The 14,433-nt window shown below is 31.2% G+C and overlaps 3 protein-coding genes across 5 annotated transcripts; 1 reads left to right on the top strand and 2 right to left on the bottom strand.

The window, feature by feature from the left end:
* Window positions 1-147: 147 nt before the first annotated feature.
* Window positions 148-6,435, bottom strand: LOC141449632 (glucose dehydrogenase [FAD, quinone]-like). The gene is made up of 10 exons (XM_074119227.1): window positions 5,828-6,435; window positions 5,541-5,743; window positions 5,289-5,469; window positions 4,762-5,024; window positions 3,583-3,753; window positions 2,251-2,407; window positions 1,899-2,047; window positions 1,491-1,668; window positions 855-1,071; window positions 148-457 (listed from the first exon to the last, which is right to left on the bottom strand). The coding sequence occupies exons 1-10, from the start codon at window positions 5,985-5,987 to the stop codon at window positions 262-264; spliced, it is 1,875 nt and encodes a 624-aa protein (XP_073975328.1). The 5' UTR covers window positions 5,988-6,435; the 3' UTR covers window positions 148-261.
* A 1,648-nt stretch (window positions 6,436-8,083) lies between these two features.
* On the bottom strand, window positions 8,084-10,100 carry LOC141449637 (uncharacterized). Its single transcript, XM_074119235.1, has 5 exons — window positions 9,714-10,100; window positions 9,468-9,587; window positions 8,895-9,052; window positions 8,518-8,690; window positions 8,084-8,436 (listed from the first exon to the last, which is right to left on the bottom strand). The coding sequence occupies exons 1-5, from the start codon at window positions 9,891-9,893 to the stop codon at window positions 8,285-8,287; spliced, it is 783 nt and encodes a 260-aa protein (XP_073975336.1). The 5' UTR covers window positions 9,894-10,100; the 3' UTR covers window positions 8,084-8,284.
* A 117-nt stretch (window positions 10,101-10,217) lies between these two features.
* On the top strand, window positions 10,218-14,433 carry mRpS7 (mitochondrial ribosomal protein S7). Of its 3 annotated transcripts, none has more exons than XM_074119240.1 (7): window positions 10,218-10,539; window positions 10,865-10,924; window positions 11,006-11,182; window positions 11,275-11,338; window positions 11,413-11,583; window positions 13,193-13,330; window positions 14,220-14,433. In XM_074119240.1, the coding sequence occupies exons 2-7, from the start codon at window positions 10,881-10,883 to the stop codon at window positions 14,298-14,300; spliced, it is 675 nt and encodes a 224-aa protein (XP_073975341.1). In that variant the 5' UTR covers window positions 10,218-10,539; window positions 10,865-10,880; the 3' UTR covers window positions 14,301-14,433. The 3 variants fall into 3 exon arrangements, with proteins under 3 accessions (XP_073975341.1, XP_073975340.1, XP_073975339.1); XM_074119239.1 differs by lacking the exon at window positions 10,218-10,539 and adding an exon at window positions 10,665-10,753; XM_074119238.1 differs by lacking the exon at window positions 10,218-10,539 and having other exon boundaries at window positions 10,760-10,924.

Raw genomic sequence — 14,433 nt, 5'->3', positions numbered from 1 at the left:
TCAATAAATTCTTTCTTTTCTGGCATTCTATGGCTAGATTTGAGGATTAAGCTGAAACTTTAGTACACTACTTAGCTGGTATTATAACTGCTTTCATAGTTTTAGGACCGATTGGGCAAAGGTAAATAAAAAAAAGAAGAAGAAATGTAAATTTGAATAATAATGAAATTACATAAATAAGTTTATTCAATGATATGTTTTAAAAGCTTTTATGGGATTAAAATACAACTTCAATAAATGGTTTTTCATTGAAAATACCCATTATTTTGTGAGTGTAGTTGTTTTGGGAACGAACATTTCCATCAAATGACAACTTTGTTTGTTTACATGCCAAATGTATTTAATTAAATCAGCTCCTTTCTCTGCAATCATCATGACAGCAGCATTTATATTCGCGCTTGGCATTGTAGGCATGATAGAGGCGTCTACTACGTATAATTTATTCGTCTTATGTACTCTAAAAAAAACAAAAAAAAAACAATTTAATGTAAATTATCAATCAAACAAGAATACAAAAATGGTTCACATTTCTTCCACATGATAGTTACTGATAACAGGCCTGACATTGGTTCTGAATTTCGATAAAGATGATGGATTATATAATTTTTTTTTTTTGCAGTTTATTAAAAAATGAGGATATCACAGAATGAATAATTGCACTCGTTGACAGACTCTTCTAATCATATACTAGTTTATTGAATGGGCAAGGGCATTGGTACTACTTTATTGTTGTACACAATCTTTCTAAAATCCGAAAGACATAGTTCTGAATTGAGATTATGTGTATAAAATTGACGTTAATTAGGAAGAAATAAAATATGTCAATTTCATAAAAGACAAAAAATATTTATCACCTCAAATTGTAATCTACAACAGTAGAATCATCTTGTCCCATTTTGCATGTACCGACTGGATGATAGGCTGTAAGAGTGAGATGTCTAACGTAACATTCCCAATAATCTTTACTACTAAAATTGAATTTTTCACATCCAGGCATCAGCTTATCATATACACGCGCTCCAATTTGGGCCAAAGGTTTAGTTCTTATTAACTTCTGAATCAGTTCTAATCCTTTAAAATAAATATATATTAAATAAAATGGAAATTACAAAAAATATTACATCTAGAATTCTCTCAACATTTATAAGAAACAGTCAATCCACTTCCATTTTATATCACTGAAAAAGAGAAAAGATGGAAGAAAATGTCAGTTACTTCACAAAGGCGACAAAAAAGTCATGTAAACAGTTATATTACTTATTTAACGAGCTAATTTAGTCTTTTTAATAAAACATATTAATTATTATTATAAGCAAAATAAACATGGACTAAAACACGTTTAGCTTTAAAGCATTGAATGAAATATCAAAAAAAGTTAGGGAATTAGCATTTCAATTTAAAACATTTCATTTATATTTAAATAAATAAACTCTTATATAAAAGAACGTGCTCTGTATTCTTAATTATAATAAAAATGATAGACCCAGTACCTTTAACTAATATCTGTATATCGTAAGGATGAGTCAAATATTTCGGATTTATAATAGGAAAATCCTTTGGATCTGAACTCTTCAGGCGCACAAAGCCACGGCTCTTAGGATGAAGTAGAGTAGGAAGTATAGAAACCACTTGTTCTCCTACTAGCGGGGTGAAATATTCTTGCCATACCTTAATGGGGAATTAAAATCACAAATTTTTTAATGGATTACCTGCGTATGCTGAAGATGTAAAAATAAAATCAACAACTGCGTCAAATATCAGTGTTCTTAGTATTATCAGTTCCGAAGAAACCAAAAATATTACTAATTCATATGTTTCTTCTCTATAAAAATATTTTGATTATGAAAACTGGAGCCAATTACATGAACTAACCAAAATTACCGAAAAAAACTGTATACCTTCTCTGATATTCCCATTGCATTTTTCAGAACTACACCTGCATCACTTGAAATACCAGCGGGTATCACCATTAACTGCAAATCAGGAGTTAATTTTTCTTTAACACGAAATAGTCCGATAACTTCACTGCCAGAATGTGTCATAACACCTTTAAAGAAGAAAAAGAAAAAAAACTAGGATAAAAATGAGTTATTTAACATAAAAACAGATTCAAACAAAAAACAGTCAAATATATATAAACAGTCAAATTATAATTTTTTTCTTAGAGAACGAAATTTTTTTTATAGAATACATATTTATTCAAACTTTTGGATAAAAATATTACGAAAAGCAATAGTATTTATAATTTACCTTGGCCGTTAACGAAATAATTATAAGCCTCAAAAGGAGATTTTAATATTGCATTGCTAGAAACCGGAAGGGTTTCATTTATTATTATCAGATCCACTCCAGTAGTAACATGATCCTGCAAATTCTCACCAACTGGTAAATCTACCAGCGGTTGAATCTAGAACAGACAAAATCTTCTTTGAGGCATAATTACTACCAGTATTAAACTAAAATGAGTACTTCTTAGAAATAAAATTTTCTATTTACAATTTCAAACAAGAAAAAGATACATTAATTACTCTTAATTTATTCTTTTTAATTAATTACTACTTTTTCTGTCAGACTTTACGTTCAATTCCAATTAGGAGTAGTGGGGGCAGACTATTTGTAAACTTTTTAAACCATTAAATTCTCAAATTAAAAACTAATAAAATCAAAGCTAAGATCGGAAATCGAACCCTTAACCGATATCCATTTTCAATAGACTAGGCATCTGTTTTCTTAAATTATTATGCATAAATCGTAATAAGGTGTTTAATAGGATGTTTTTCCTAATCTAAGGCGCGACAAAATCAGAGGACATTGCCGCTCGGAGCCATTATTAATGCACTGTCGGCCTTAAGCTGTAATATGCTCCTGGGAAGTGATAATTCAGGGCAGGCAGCTGGATTCGAACCCGTGATTTCAGCGGGGGAATCTAGCGCTCTTACCATTGAGATCCCTTCCATTAGAGTTTGTCATTTTTATTTTATAAATTCTCTGCAAATAAATTCCTATTTTATTTAAGTTAATCAAAAATGCCATTAAGTCACATCTTATTCCTTAATGTAAAAATTTCTTCTCTTGAAAATGAATTACGTATATGGAAACGTGTGTTTGGTTAAACAATCGACGCTGTTTTAAAATGAGTTTTAGTGAAATAAAAATGGAAACAAAAACAACTGACCCGGCCTTAACATAAAAACAATTTCCAAAATTTTGTTTAATATATATGTAATTATAGTCATAATTTGAAAACTGAAGTAGAATATTTATCGTTTATATACATGTTCGGTTACAGACGCGGTTCCGCAAGCTAAAACGTATTGTGGTACTAAGTTTGATTTCTGATCTTAGTCTTGGATTTTATATAATGAATAAAAAAATATATTGTAAGTTAGCCATCTGCCTTCGTCCGCGACACTTGATTGGCAGATGAATGTAAAGCCCGCATGATTATTGCTTAATTATGTCGTACCTAGAAATTAAAATTTCAGAACATTAGGACACATTATGATGTTATGAACAGTCTATTGAAAATAACATTAATCAACAACTGCAGTAGTTGTTTTTTGCGAAAAAAAAATATCTTACATTATGTTGAACAAGATGATTCTCAGGTCCGATTCCTGAAAGCAGAAGTATTTTTGCTGTGCCTACAGTGCCAGCACATAATACTACAGACTTTCTTGCATTAACCTTTCCGCTCAAGCCATTTCGCCTGAACTGCACGCCAGTAGCTTCATAGCCATTTTTGAACAGTACCTAGAATAACAGCTGCATGATATGCCTTAATAATATATTACACTTGATGTAAAAAAGAATAACACCTTCGTTACTTGGGGTATTGGTGTAATTACCTCCTTCAAATTTCTTGTATTGATTCCTTCATTCATCATCATTCACGAGATGCAGACTTCACAAACTTCACTATTTATGTTTAGGGTTAGAGATAAAAGAAATCACTTTCTAAAGTGAAAGGTGAGTTTAACTTCCGAATAGGTATCATTAGAAGTTAACGATGTAATGCGTTTTTTTTTAAATTTCAGCCCAAGAATGATACTAATGTTTGGGTAAGCTATAGGATGTCAAGAGATGCACCAGATTGCTTTTTTGGGACAAAATATCGAACGAGGTCGTAGGGTCTTAATGACTCCCTGCCAACGCACCCATAGGCTTCAATAGTACCTTTGCTTCCAACTAGCCTGGAAGACTGTGACTTCATCCTCAAAAGTCACAGTACTCCTTGACTTTAAACGCTGCATCGAAACTGCAGTTTCAGTTATGTAAGTTTACTACTTGGAACCGTCGAAGTACCAGAAGACTCCTCAAAACCTTAGGGATCTCCTCCCTCAACTCAAAATCCCTTTTCTTACTGATCAGATAATTGAGAAAAAAAGTACACGAAAAGCAACATTACCTGTACATTATCAAATTAAACTATTTACACCTGAAAACTTTCTTTTGTTTTTCGATATGAAGTTAATATTAAACTAATTTTTTCCTTATACTTATTTAACTAAGTTCTGCTATAGAGAACTTGGGTTAAGAGACTTTAGAGATCCTGGTCCTTGCATTTCATGACCCTAATGATACATTTCTCCTGAAGAAAAGTATAAGCTCGTGATGGAAAAACTTACAGTACAAACAAGGGCAACGAGAGTTTTTCAAAAGAATTTTTCTGGCGCCCTCAAATCAAAAACATGCCATAACAAAAACATATAAAAAAAACATAAATATCAAGACTAGTGAATTAGGATTTAGTGAACTCACCTTCTCCACTACAGTATTAGTGACGATTTTAAGATTATCTCTGGCTTTCAAAAAACTTTGCTTTAGTGCCCGATCAGCGCTCCATCTTTCTCCTTTATAAGCTGTTACTTGAGCTTTCATAAAACCATCACTGGACATCATATCATTTAAATCAACCGGCTTAAAACCCAATTCTTCTCCTGCTTCCAATACTTTTTTAGCCAAAATAGTTTGAAATCTCATATCCGATACATAGATTGGTCCTTCAGTACCGAGACTCTTAGCTGCAAATTAAATTTCAAAGGATAAAATAAAAATAAAACCAAAGAAATTAAACATGAAATAATATTTCAGGTATCAATTAAAAATAAAATCAAGGCTTGATTATTTTATTAAAAGGAAATTTGAAAGAAATTCTTAAGGTAATAGAAAATAAAATGCACTTCTTGAATGAAAAAAAAAAGTTGCCACGATTGAATTTTCAGTCCAAGAAATTGAAGAGATCTGCTTTCTATAACTAACAAAACTTATTTAAAACATTGACATACCATTATTTGATTTTGTTCCAACAAAATTTTCCAATTTTTTGAAATAATAAAAGATATCATTATGAGACCATTCGTTTCCATCACTCCACTTTTCATAATCATTCCTGTGCCCTCGTAGGTAAATCATGTAGTTCAAACGGCTAGTGCCTCCTATAATTTTGCCTGCAGGCCATCTGCTTCGCTGCAATTACTTGTATATTTAAAATAATATAATCATAAACATGGGCATAACGTCAACATACAAATACTAACTTTATTAATCATTCCATAGCATGCATTTTCTTGTGATACTGTGGTGTATTTCCAATCGGCATGTGACTGCTGTATTAAAGGTGACAGTAATGGGATGTCAAGAATTGTCGAAGATTCTCCCCCAGCCTCAATTAAAAGAACCTGATATTTTGGATTTTCAGCAAGTCTTCCTGCCACTATTGAGCCGGCCGAGCCGCCCCCAACTTAAGTTTCAAATTTTTTATGGCATATTTTTGGAGCATTCAATGGAAAAGATAAGTGATATGACAAATTTTGGGAAAACTCACCAACAATAAAGTCATATTCCTTTTCTATTATATTTTCAAATTCATAAAAGGCCCATTCCTGGGCATTTTCGCACTGCTTGTGAATAAACAAAAAAAGGCTAAAAATTCCTGCGGATGTGCAATATATATAAAGGATCCAGTAATATTTAATGTAGAACATTATTATTGGAAGTTTTCGTAAGTCCTAGAGTTCAATGTATTGCATCATTACTGAAATGTTGCGTAATGAAATAAATAGAATAATCTCATTAAAAGCAAATGAAATGAAAAGCAGACGCCCCTCATTTTATCAGATTAAAGTTCTTCACTATCACTTAAACGGCCAGTTACATAATTCTACTCTAGGTTAGCATAACCTTCCTCTTCCTAAACAATACAATTCTTTAAATTTAAGTTCAAGTTCGTAAGTTTTTAGTAATAAGGTATTTATTTTCAAAAGGTTCATAAATTTCACAAGCTTCATAAATTAGTTCAATAAATTAAATTGAATCATTAGGGACCTTTGGCTTTTTCCGATATCAAAGCCTAACAATTGACACCTGCACTCACTGTCTCTACCCTATACTCTTACAGTTCAGTGCCTGCACATGTAGTTGTGTGTATGTGTACCGATTTGAAAAAAGCGTACCCACCCCACAAGTAACCTCTAAAAAGCCTTTAATCAGGCTGACTGTCACACCAATGAGTACCAGTAGAATAACGTTACAGACTGATTGAGCTATCGGAAAATCCGAGCTTCAATCAAACCAAAAAAAAAGAAGTCAATCAGGGTATATAATTTACCTCACATTACTCTTGATTTTTTAAATTTTTCATTTCCTAAAATGAATGAAAAGAAATAATTTTCAATAGTTGGGAGTCTAGTAGAGCCTCCACCATTCTTGGAAGTAACAATTGTCGGTGTAAAAGTTGAACAGTTTTCAAGAAGGAAGAAAGAATAATGCAAAAATAAAAAAATAATACTGAAACGGTATAGTTCTTGCTTCCTTCTGAATCACCCACTAATAACAATGAACTGTACTAAACAGTTTTTAAAAATTACAAATACTCAAAAATATTGGGTAACTCCCACTTCCTAAAATGTTGTCTTTTCAAATATTGCTTCTTTCCAATAACGGTATCTAAAAGTGTTGGCAGTGTCTACACATCTACATCTCTAGATGGTACGAATATTAAACCATAAAATTGTTTCTTTAATTGTTGAACGAAAACATTAATGTTAAATATTAGTTTAATCTAAATATGATGGGATGAGTCTGTCGGTCTGGCAATCCCTCTAGTACTTACTTCAACTATCTGTACTGCTTCTATAATAACGTCTTTTCGAGTGGCTATTTGATGAAGAACACATATTACTTATGCAAATTTAAATTAGTCCTACTAATCTAGGCTGGATCATATCTTCTTTTGAACATAGGGAAATGGGGCAAAAGAGTGAGGTGGGAAAGTACAAATTGTTTCACAATCACAATTGTAACAAATTACTGAAATAATTTTATACTTGACTATGTAATCATTTCAGTGATTATGGCCTTCATTCGGTCTATTAACTGTACGAAATGAATGAACCTGGTGTTCATGGCAGAGCCATCCTACTTGAAATGGTCTATTTTAATTATTTTATCGATGGGATGGGTTTATTTCCTTTATTCCGACCTGTTTCATATTTTCAGCCTTTTTCAGTGATAGCTTTATCCGGTTTTTCATAAAAAAATTTGACTTTCACATCTAAATATGTATATTCACTGTTTGACATGACAATATGCGGTGACAGAAGTTTTTTAAGTTGAAGTCAATTTTTTCTACTCCAAGCCTAATATAGCTATCTATCTAGCTCTGAAAACGATCGAAAATTCGAAATCAGCCAAAAGAAAAGAAAATAAGCATGCAGTAACGGTTTACATTATTTGGCTTTTAAGAGTTTCTATTAATTTAAGGGGCGTCAACATGTGAGATCATTGGCGCACGGAGCTTTTAAGTGCACTGTCGGTCTCCGGACAGTGTTCTCGCGTTACAGACATGTCCATCACCAGTGAGCTGTAAGAAGCTCCTAGGGAGAGAAAATCTAAAGATCAGCAGCTGGATTCGAACCTGGAATCTCCGAGTGGGAATCCAATAAGCTAACCGCATAGCTAATCTCTTCATGTTGTTCCTATAATTACAATCTTTAATAATAAATGGTAATAAGATTTGCTTCGTCCATAATGAAAATTACTAACTGATTTGCAACTCTGAAACATAAATAAAAGAAAAGTCCACTGTACAATAATTATATTTATAAATTCTTTGTATATACACTTCATGTTACTTTTGAAAGAGTTGTTGAAGGCACCTTATACTTGGATAAGGACTTCTGTACTTAACCGTGATTGTTATTTACCAATCACAATCTCTCATAAGATCTGTTATTTTTAATGGATCTAATAAAAATTAAATCATGGATTTGTGTAAAAACGATTAAAAGCAAGCTACATAATAAACAACTTTTTTGTTTCTTATTTCTCTAATTCTTTTCGTGTGTCTCAACACTGTGACAAGAGAAAATTCCTTCTTGCCAAATTTTATTCCACTTTCGGTAAAAAAATCGTCTGATGTACAAAAATGTAATCCTAAACACAAATCACATTTTAATATATTTTGTCATAGATCTAGTAAATCTATTTAAATAAAATGATAGAAATTGAACATACCTGCTGTGTCTGAGTTCATTTGAGATTTCCAATTTATAAATTTATCTAATTCACTTTTAACTTTAATGGTATTTTTGGGTCTTTTTAGTAATTCATATTTCTGAGTTAATGTGTTATTATAGGCGTCTATAAATTTGTTTACGTCAGTGACTTTTAATCTACCTTTCATGTACCTACAAATTTAGAATTTAAAATTAAATGATTAACATAAAGTTTACAATATATTACGGAAACAGTACATTATATAAATCATGAGACTTCTGAAATTTCATATCTACCTAAAGTGTGGGAATTTACAGAGCTTCTTTATTAAAATTGAAATTATTAGCATAAATACTGATTTCATACATAATAAATCGTCTTGAAATTATACTTACGGAGGAACATTCTGGAATTCTAAATTAGAAACATAACTAACTGATATTTGTAAATCCCCTCTAGGTTTTGGTGTTGGCACCGTGAGAGTGGTTCTATCTGCTTCAGGCTGAGGGGAAGTATAGTTGTTTTGTGAAATTGTAGCATTTTCAGAAGGAACCTGCGTTTCAAAATGAACTGTCGAATCATAAAATATTTGTACTCTATAAATTAAGATTACCCTTAAAACATCTTTGAAATGCTTGATACTTTTAGTGTTTTCATCCGTCACAGAATGCTTGTTATTCTTCATTCTGACCAGTCCATCCTCTATCTTTAGGATTGAATCATTTGTCTATTGAATTTGACAAAACAACGGAAACTGTATAAGAGGAAATCAATTTTTCTACACTGATTTGAAGAAAAACAAATCTCTGCAGATAAACGAAAATTAACCATTCAAATTAAAATGAATAGACATACTGTGTCGGATCGATTGTAAATTTGGCAGTTGGGCAATGAATATTACTGATTTCCATCTTCAATCATTACTTTCCTAAATTAACTGAATTGCTAGAAATGTACTTCAATTGTACCTCTACAGAATCTACTCGATCCGGGCTTCTATCATCTTCAAATATAATAACTCCTCGGGGATAGTTAACATTCATGTAAGCCATTCTTGTCTGTAGGGTCCGCAATCTATTAACAAGTTGCTACACAAAAAAGACTTAGAATTAACATACGAGAATTTACTTATAACGAAATTATTACTGAAGTAGTTAAATGCCATGCTTAAAAGTTAATCATTACTTAATAAGGAATAAGTATTTGTGACCAACCATTCGATCTTCAATTATCATTTGATTATTTTGAAGAATCTTCTTTCTTTCACTTATTAGAAATTTAATTTCTTTAACTGATTCAAGCAATTTTAAGCATTCTTCGGACGTATCATCATACCCATCCAATATCTGCACTCTTCGGTTTAGTTCACGCACTTTTTGCAATAATTTATCCATTTTTAAACAAAAATCTTTCCTTGATTTTACAATAAATTCATAACGGTCTCACCACATACACATTAATTAACCTGGACACTTAATTTAACATATTATAACGTATGTATATTATGTAAAATGTAAATGCGCCTTTTGATTAAATTAGCGCCAAAATGAAGAATCAGGGCTGAAAACATTTGTGCAATAAATATTAGTTTATATAGCTGAACAATTAAAAAGTAAGCTTTTTCCTCCCCTATTTAACTATTTTTTAAAATTAGTTTTATCATATTACAGCTTGAAAAGTCAAATTCATTATTGGCCTACACTGATGATCAATTATCAAAAAGTGTGTCCCTATGCTTTCGTTTCTTTAAGCCAGTTCGGGGTACTTAATAATGAACGTTTTCTACTTTTGAAGATTCTAGCACAATTAGCGTGAATTCAATTGACCTACTGATTCCAATTGGAATTGGTTAAGCACATGCGACACAGAAATCTTAAAGAACCTCTTTATTAGAACAACTTCAAAATAATGTAGTTGTAAAATGGTTAAAAATCCAAAGCCGGCCAGAATTAAAAAACGAACCACATAAGAATATAGATCTAAGAATATAAAACGATTGTGGTAATTGATTTAAAATCTCCACAACATTAATACGACTAGGTAATTAATTCTTTTTATTCAAAATTTAAGCATTGCAATTTTTCTATTGATTTTTTTTATCGAATATCGATTGTGCAAAAAAGTTGTCCTATTGAGTTTTACAATCATCTTATCTTCAAACAAATAAAAAATTTAAAATCAAATTTTAACTAGCCTAGTTCACTAGAGGATTCAAGTTAACCTGAAGTATCTACAAAAGGTTACATATTAGAAGGTTATAGTTAACAAAATTAGTTTATTACAAAAAACAAGTCCTAGCGTTCTGTACTAATTATAAGTTTGATTTGGAAGCGATTAAATCGTAGATATGATTATTTTTTTGTAGGTATCTGTCTAAAAATATGATTTCGTTGAAGGAAATTTTGAGGAAGAACTTTTTTGAGTGGTAATTTTTTAATTAAATTTACTCTATATTTGTTATTTTTACTCTAAGCGATTATACAGTTATTTTATATGTAACTTTCAGGCATACTTTTTGGGTACGAAATGCTTCCTATGGAGCAAGTTTTATTGAACCGATTATTCAGAGAAAAAAATTAGAAGAAATTAAAGGAACCGAAGAAGCAAAGAAATTAGCTCATATTCCAATCAAAGCTGCTAGAAGTGAACAGTCTACTTCCGTTTTTTACGACAGCACAGTAGAGTCAGTGTAGAAAGTAACAGTAAATAAGTCGCTTGGAATTGTCTTTGTAGATTGGAAGCTAAAAATGAATAACTAAATCAATTTATTTTTAGGAAGTTTATAAATTATGTTATGAGAGGCGGAAAGAAAGAACTTGCCAGAGTTCAGGTTAATAAAGTAAGTAAGTTTTTCAAAAAATAATGACTGGGTTAAAATGCGAAGTTAATTTAAATATCCTATTTTTCATATAGACACTCGAGACAATTAAACGTATTCAAATTGAAAAGTACAATAAAGAAATTGATCCAGAAAAAAAGTCAAATATTGAGTTAGATGCTATGACGATATTTCATAAAGCAGTTGAAAATTGTAAACCAGTTTTAGCTTTAACGGCGGTCAAGAGAGGAGGCTCTACCTATCAGGTTTGGATTTCCGGTTAAAATAGTTTTATGTTAGGCATATAAATTATGTATATTGCCTTTTATTAAATTAATGAATCACATTGGAAGTTGGAAATCTTTTTCCAAATCAAACGTGATAGTTGTATGCAGAAGAGGGATGACGACCAGATGGTGAAGTAGGATATAATGAGACGTTGATCAGTAAACTTGTTTTTGCGAGTACATGTTCAGATAATGTGGAAATTGTGTATTTTAGGATTATGTGACAGTTAAGAGTTTTGAATTGATTCCTTTCATTGAACTTATAAGTATTTGGTTTTTGGAAATAAAGGCTGAGTTGTCTAATAATTTTAAGAGTTTGGCCAAACGTTTTATTCCCAAAAATTTAGGGGAGCCGCTCTGGGATAAAACAGAATTTTTTTTTATAAAGCTACAGTTAAAGTTAACTGAATTTTTTACCTGTTGACAGTAGGCATTATTAAGAAACTGTACTACTAGTTGAGACAAGGAAATGAAATGTTTTGCCTGCAAAAAATATGAACATGAATCAGTTAACTTGCATCGATCGATAAAATGAGTTTTAATTTTGTTCTTGAGACTTAAGGACCGCATTGTATAAATCTATTAGTTTAGGGACACCGAAATTGGAGCTTTTGTCATCTGGAAGTTCAGTAAACTTACTGAAGGCTACTGAATATGTATAGAAGTGACTACTACTTATCACAAATTAGAACATAAAGCTGAGTGACCTTGTCTCTAGGAAGTGATGTCTAGTAGGGTAGTTCATGACAAAAATTTGCATTGATTGTGAAGTTAGTAATAACTTTTTTCATGTGATACCTGATGAATCTTGGCACCAGCAATGGTAGTAGGTGAAGATTTTCTAAAGGACTGTGAAGTAATTAGGTAAAATAGTCTCGTTAAAGAAAGTAGAAGAAAAAACAAAAATGGTAAGCAGTTATAGTAAAATGTTCATATTCACAGAAGAGTTTAAAGCTGGCGAGTTAAACGTGGCAATGGAGCTTACAAAGAATGAATTATTGAAGGGGCAAATAAAATCCCATTATATGACCTAGAGGAAACGGATACAAAAATGAAGATTGAACTTTCCACAAAGAAACATTTACAAATCAGAAAAAATGCTGAATTTGAGGAAATAAAACATTATTTGTCAAAGAGTTAGTTGAGTTTTCGAAAACCCTTCTATCACCAGACGGGCTAGTTGTATATCGACATGGATTGACAGCGAGTGTGTGATAAGACGTTAAATGTATTAAGAGTGATAAACGTTAGGTGTGTTTGAAGTTCATGATTAGATAAAGTGAAAATTGGAGGTATCAAAAATCGTTAAGGTTTAATTGTTGAATTAAGAGTTTTGAATTGATTCCTTTCAGAGAAAAAATAGAGTACTTAGTTTTGGGATATATGTAAAGGTTGAGTTTAATAATTTTGAGTTTGATAAACTTTTGTGCTGATACTTGTTTCCACATACATTTTTGAAATAATGTCTAAAAATTTTAATTTTGCAGTACTTAAGTACGAATATCCGGTATTATTTAAAAATGAAACTGTTAGGTTTCAGGAATTTAGAATGGTTCTTTTAAATTTCTATTTTATGCTTTTTCAAAAGGTACCAGTGCCCATTTCTGATCGTAGAGCAACTTTTCTTTCTATGAACTGGCTAATTGACCAAGGCAAAAGTGAACCTCGTACAACACGGTTTTATGTAAAATTAGCAAACGAAATTATTAACGCTAGCAAATTCGAGGTGAGTGCTCAAAATATTTTGTTAATTAATAACTTTCTACATTACTATATCACCTGGTCCTTTCCTTTCAGTCACTGAGGAAGTTTAAATCAAACCACATTTTCCCAAACAAAAACTAACATCCTACGTTTCTGATCATAATTTTATAATTGTAATCTTTCTGGCTTTCTTTCATTCAAAATAAATTTGATTTGTAAGTTCAGTAAAACTCTTCAAAACACTAGTAAGTAGATGTAATTCTTCATTACAAAACTGTTAAAGGCCTGTGATGTCTATTCTGAATCCTTTTCTTAACGTGTTAGTTAATGAACAAAACTAAACGTTTAATACTTCTCTCCTGAATCTGGTCTATGTTTGTAATACGAAATCTGAATTGTTGTGTCACTTTCCTATGATTAGCTATAACCATCGATGGATTTTCACCTTTTTTTTTGTGGATCGCAATGAATGTTTCAATGAGGAATGATTAATAAATTAACAATACGAAAAAACTGGAGCAGCCAACTGAATAAACGTATTATTAAGCTCTTCAAAAACAAAAGTTATGTTCAATGGAATGTGCCGTCTAGTTTTTCATAAATTTTACTTTTTCATTGCATTCTTTGTTTATTTTCAACCGTCTAGATAAGTTAGGCAGTAAAGAATACCAAAGATACTACATACTTTATTTTCGTTTCTAGAAGGATTCCTGGTTTCTTTAACATTAAAGGGCTCCAGAACTCCCCAATTGCGATTAGCACGAAGTTGATTGAGTTTTACTTCTGATGGTTAATTGCTCGGCATTTATCTTACTTTTGTCATCCTTAGTTACTCCGACTTACCTATGGAAACTGCATAAAACATTGAAATTATTTCAGTAAAAAATTTTTAATAAATGCTTTATTTTTAGGGTAAAGTGATCAAAAGAAAACAAGATCTTCACAAGCAGTGCGAAGCCAATAAAGCGTACGCTCACTATAGGTGGAGCTAAGTTAATTATAATTATAATTTTATATTGTGTGTTTTTAAAATAATGAAATTTAAAATAGCAAATATATTTTTTTCATCCCAGAATAAGTGTAGTAGCAAACTATAAAACAAATAAAAAAACTGCTTCAAAACAA

This window comes from Rhodnius prolixus, unplaced genomic scaffold (genome assembly GCF_049639745.1).
Source record: "Rhodnius prolixus isolate KJV_2025 unplaced genomic scaffold, Rpr scaffold_2, whole genome shotgun sequence".
NCBI classification, from domain to species: Eukaryota; Metazoa; Arthropoda; class Insecta; order Hemiptera; family Reduviidae; genus Rhodnius; species Rhodnius prolixus.
Note: the sequence above shows the minus strand (reverse complement) of the source record. Positions and strands in the feature narration are given on the sequence as shown.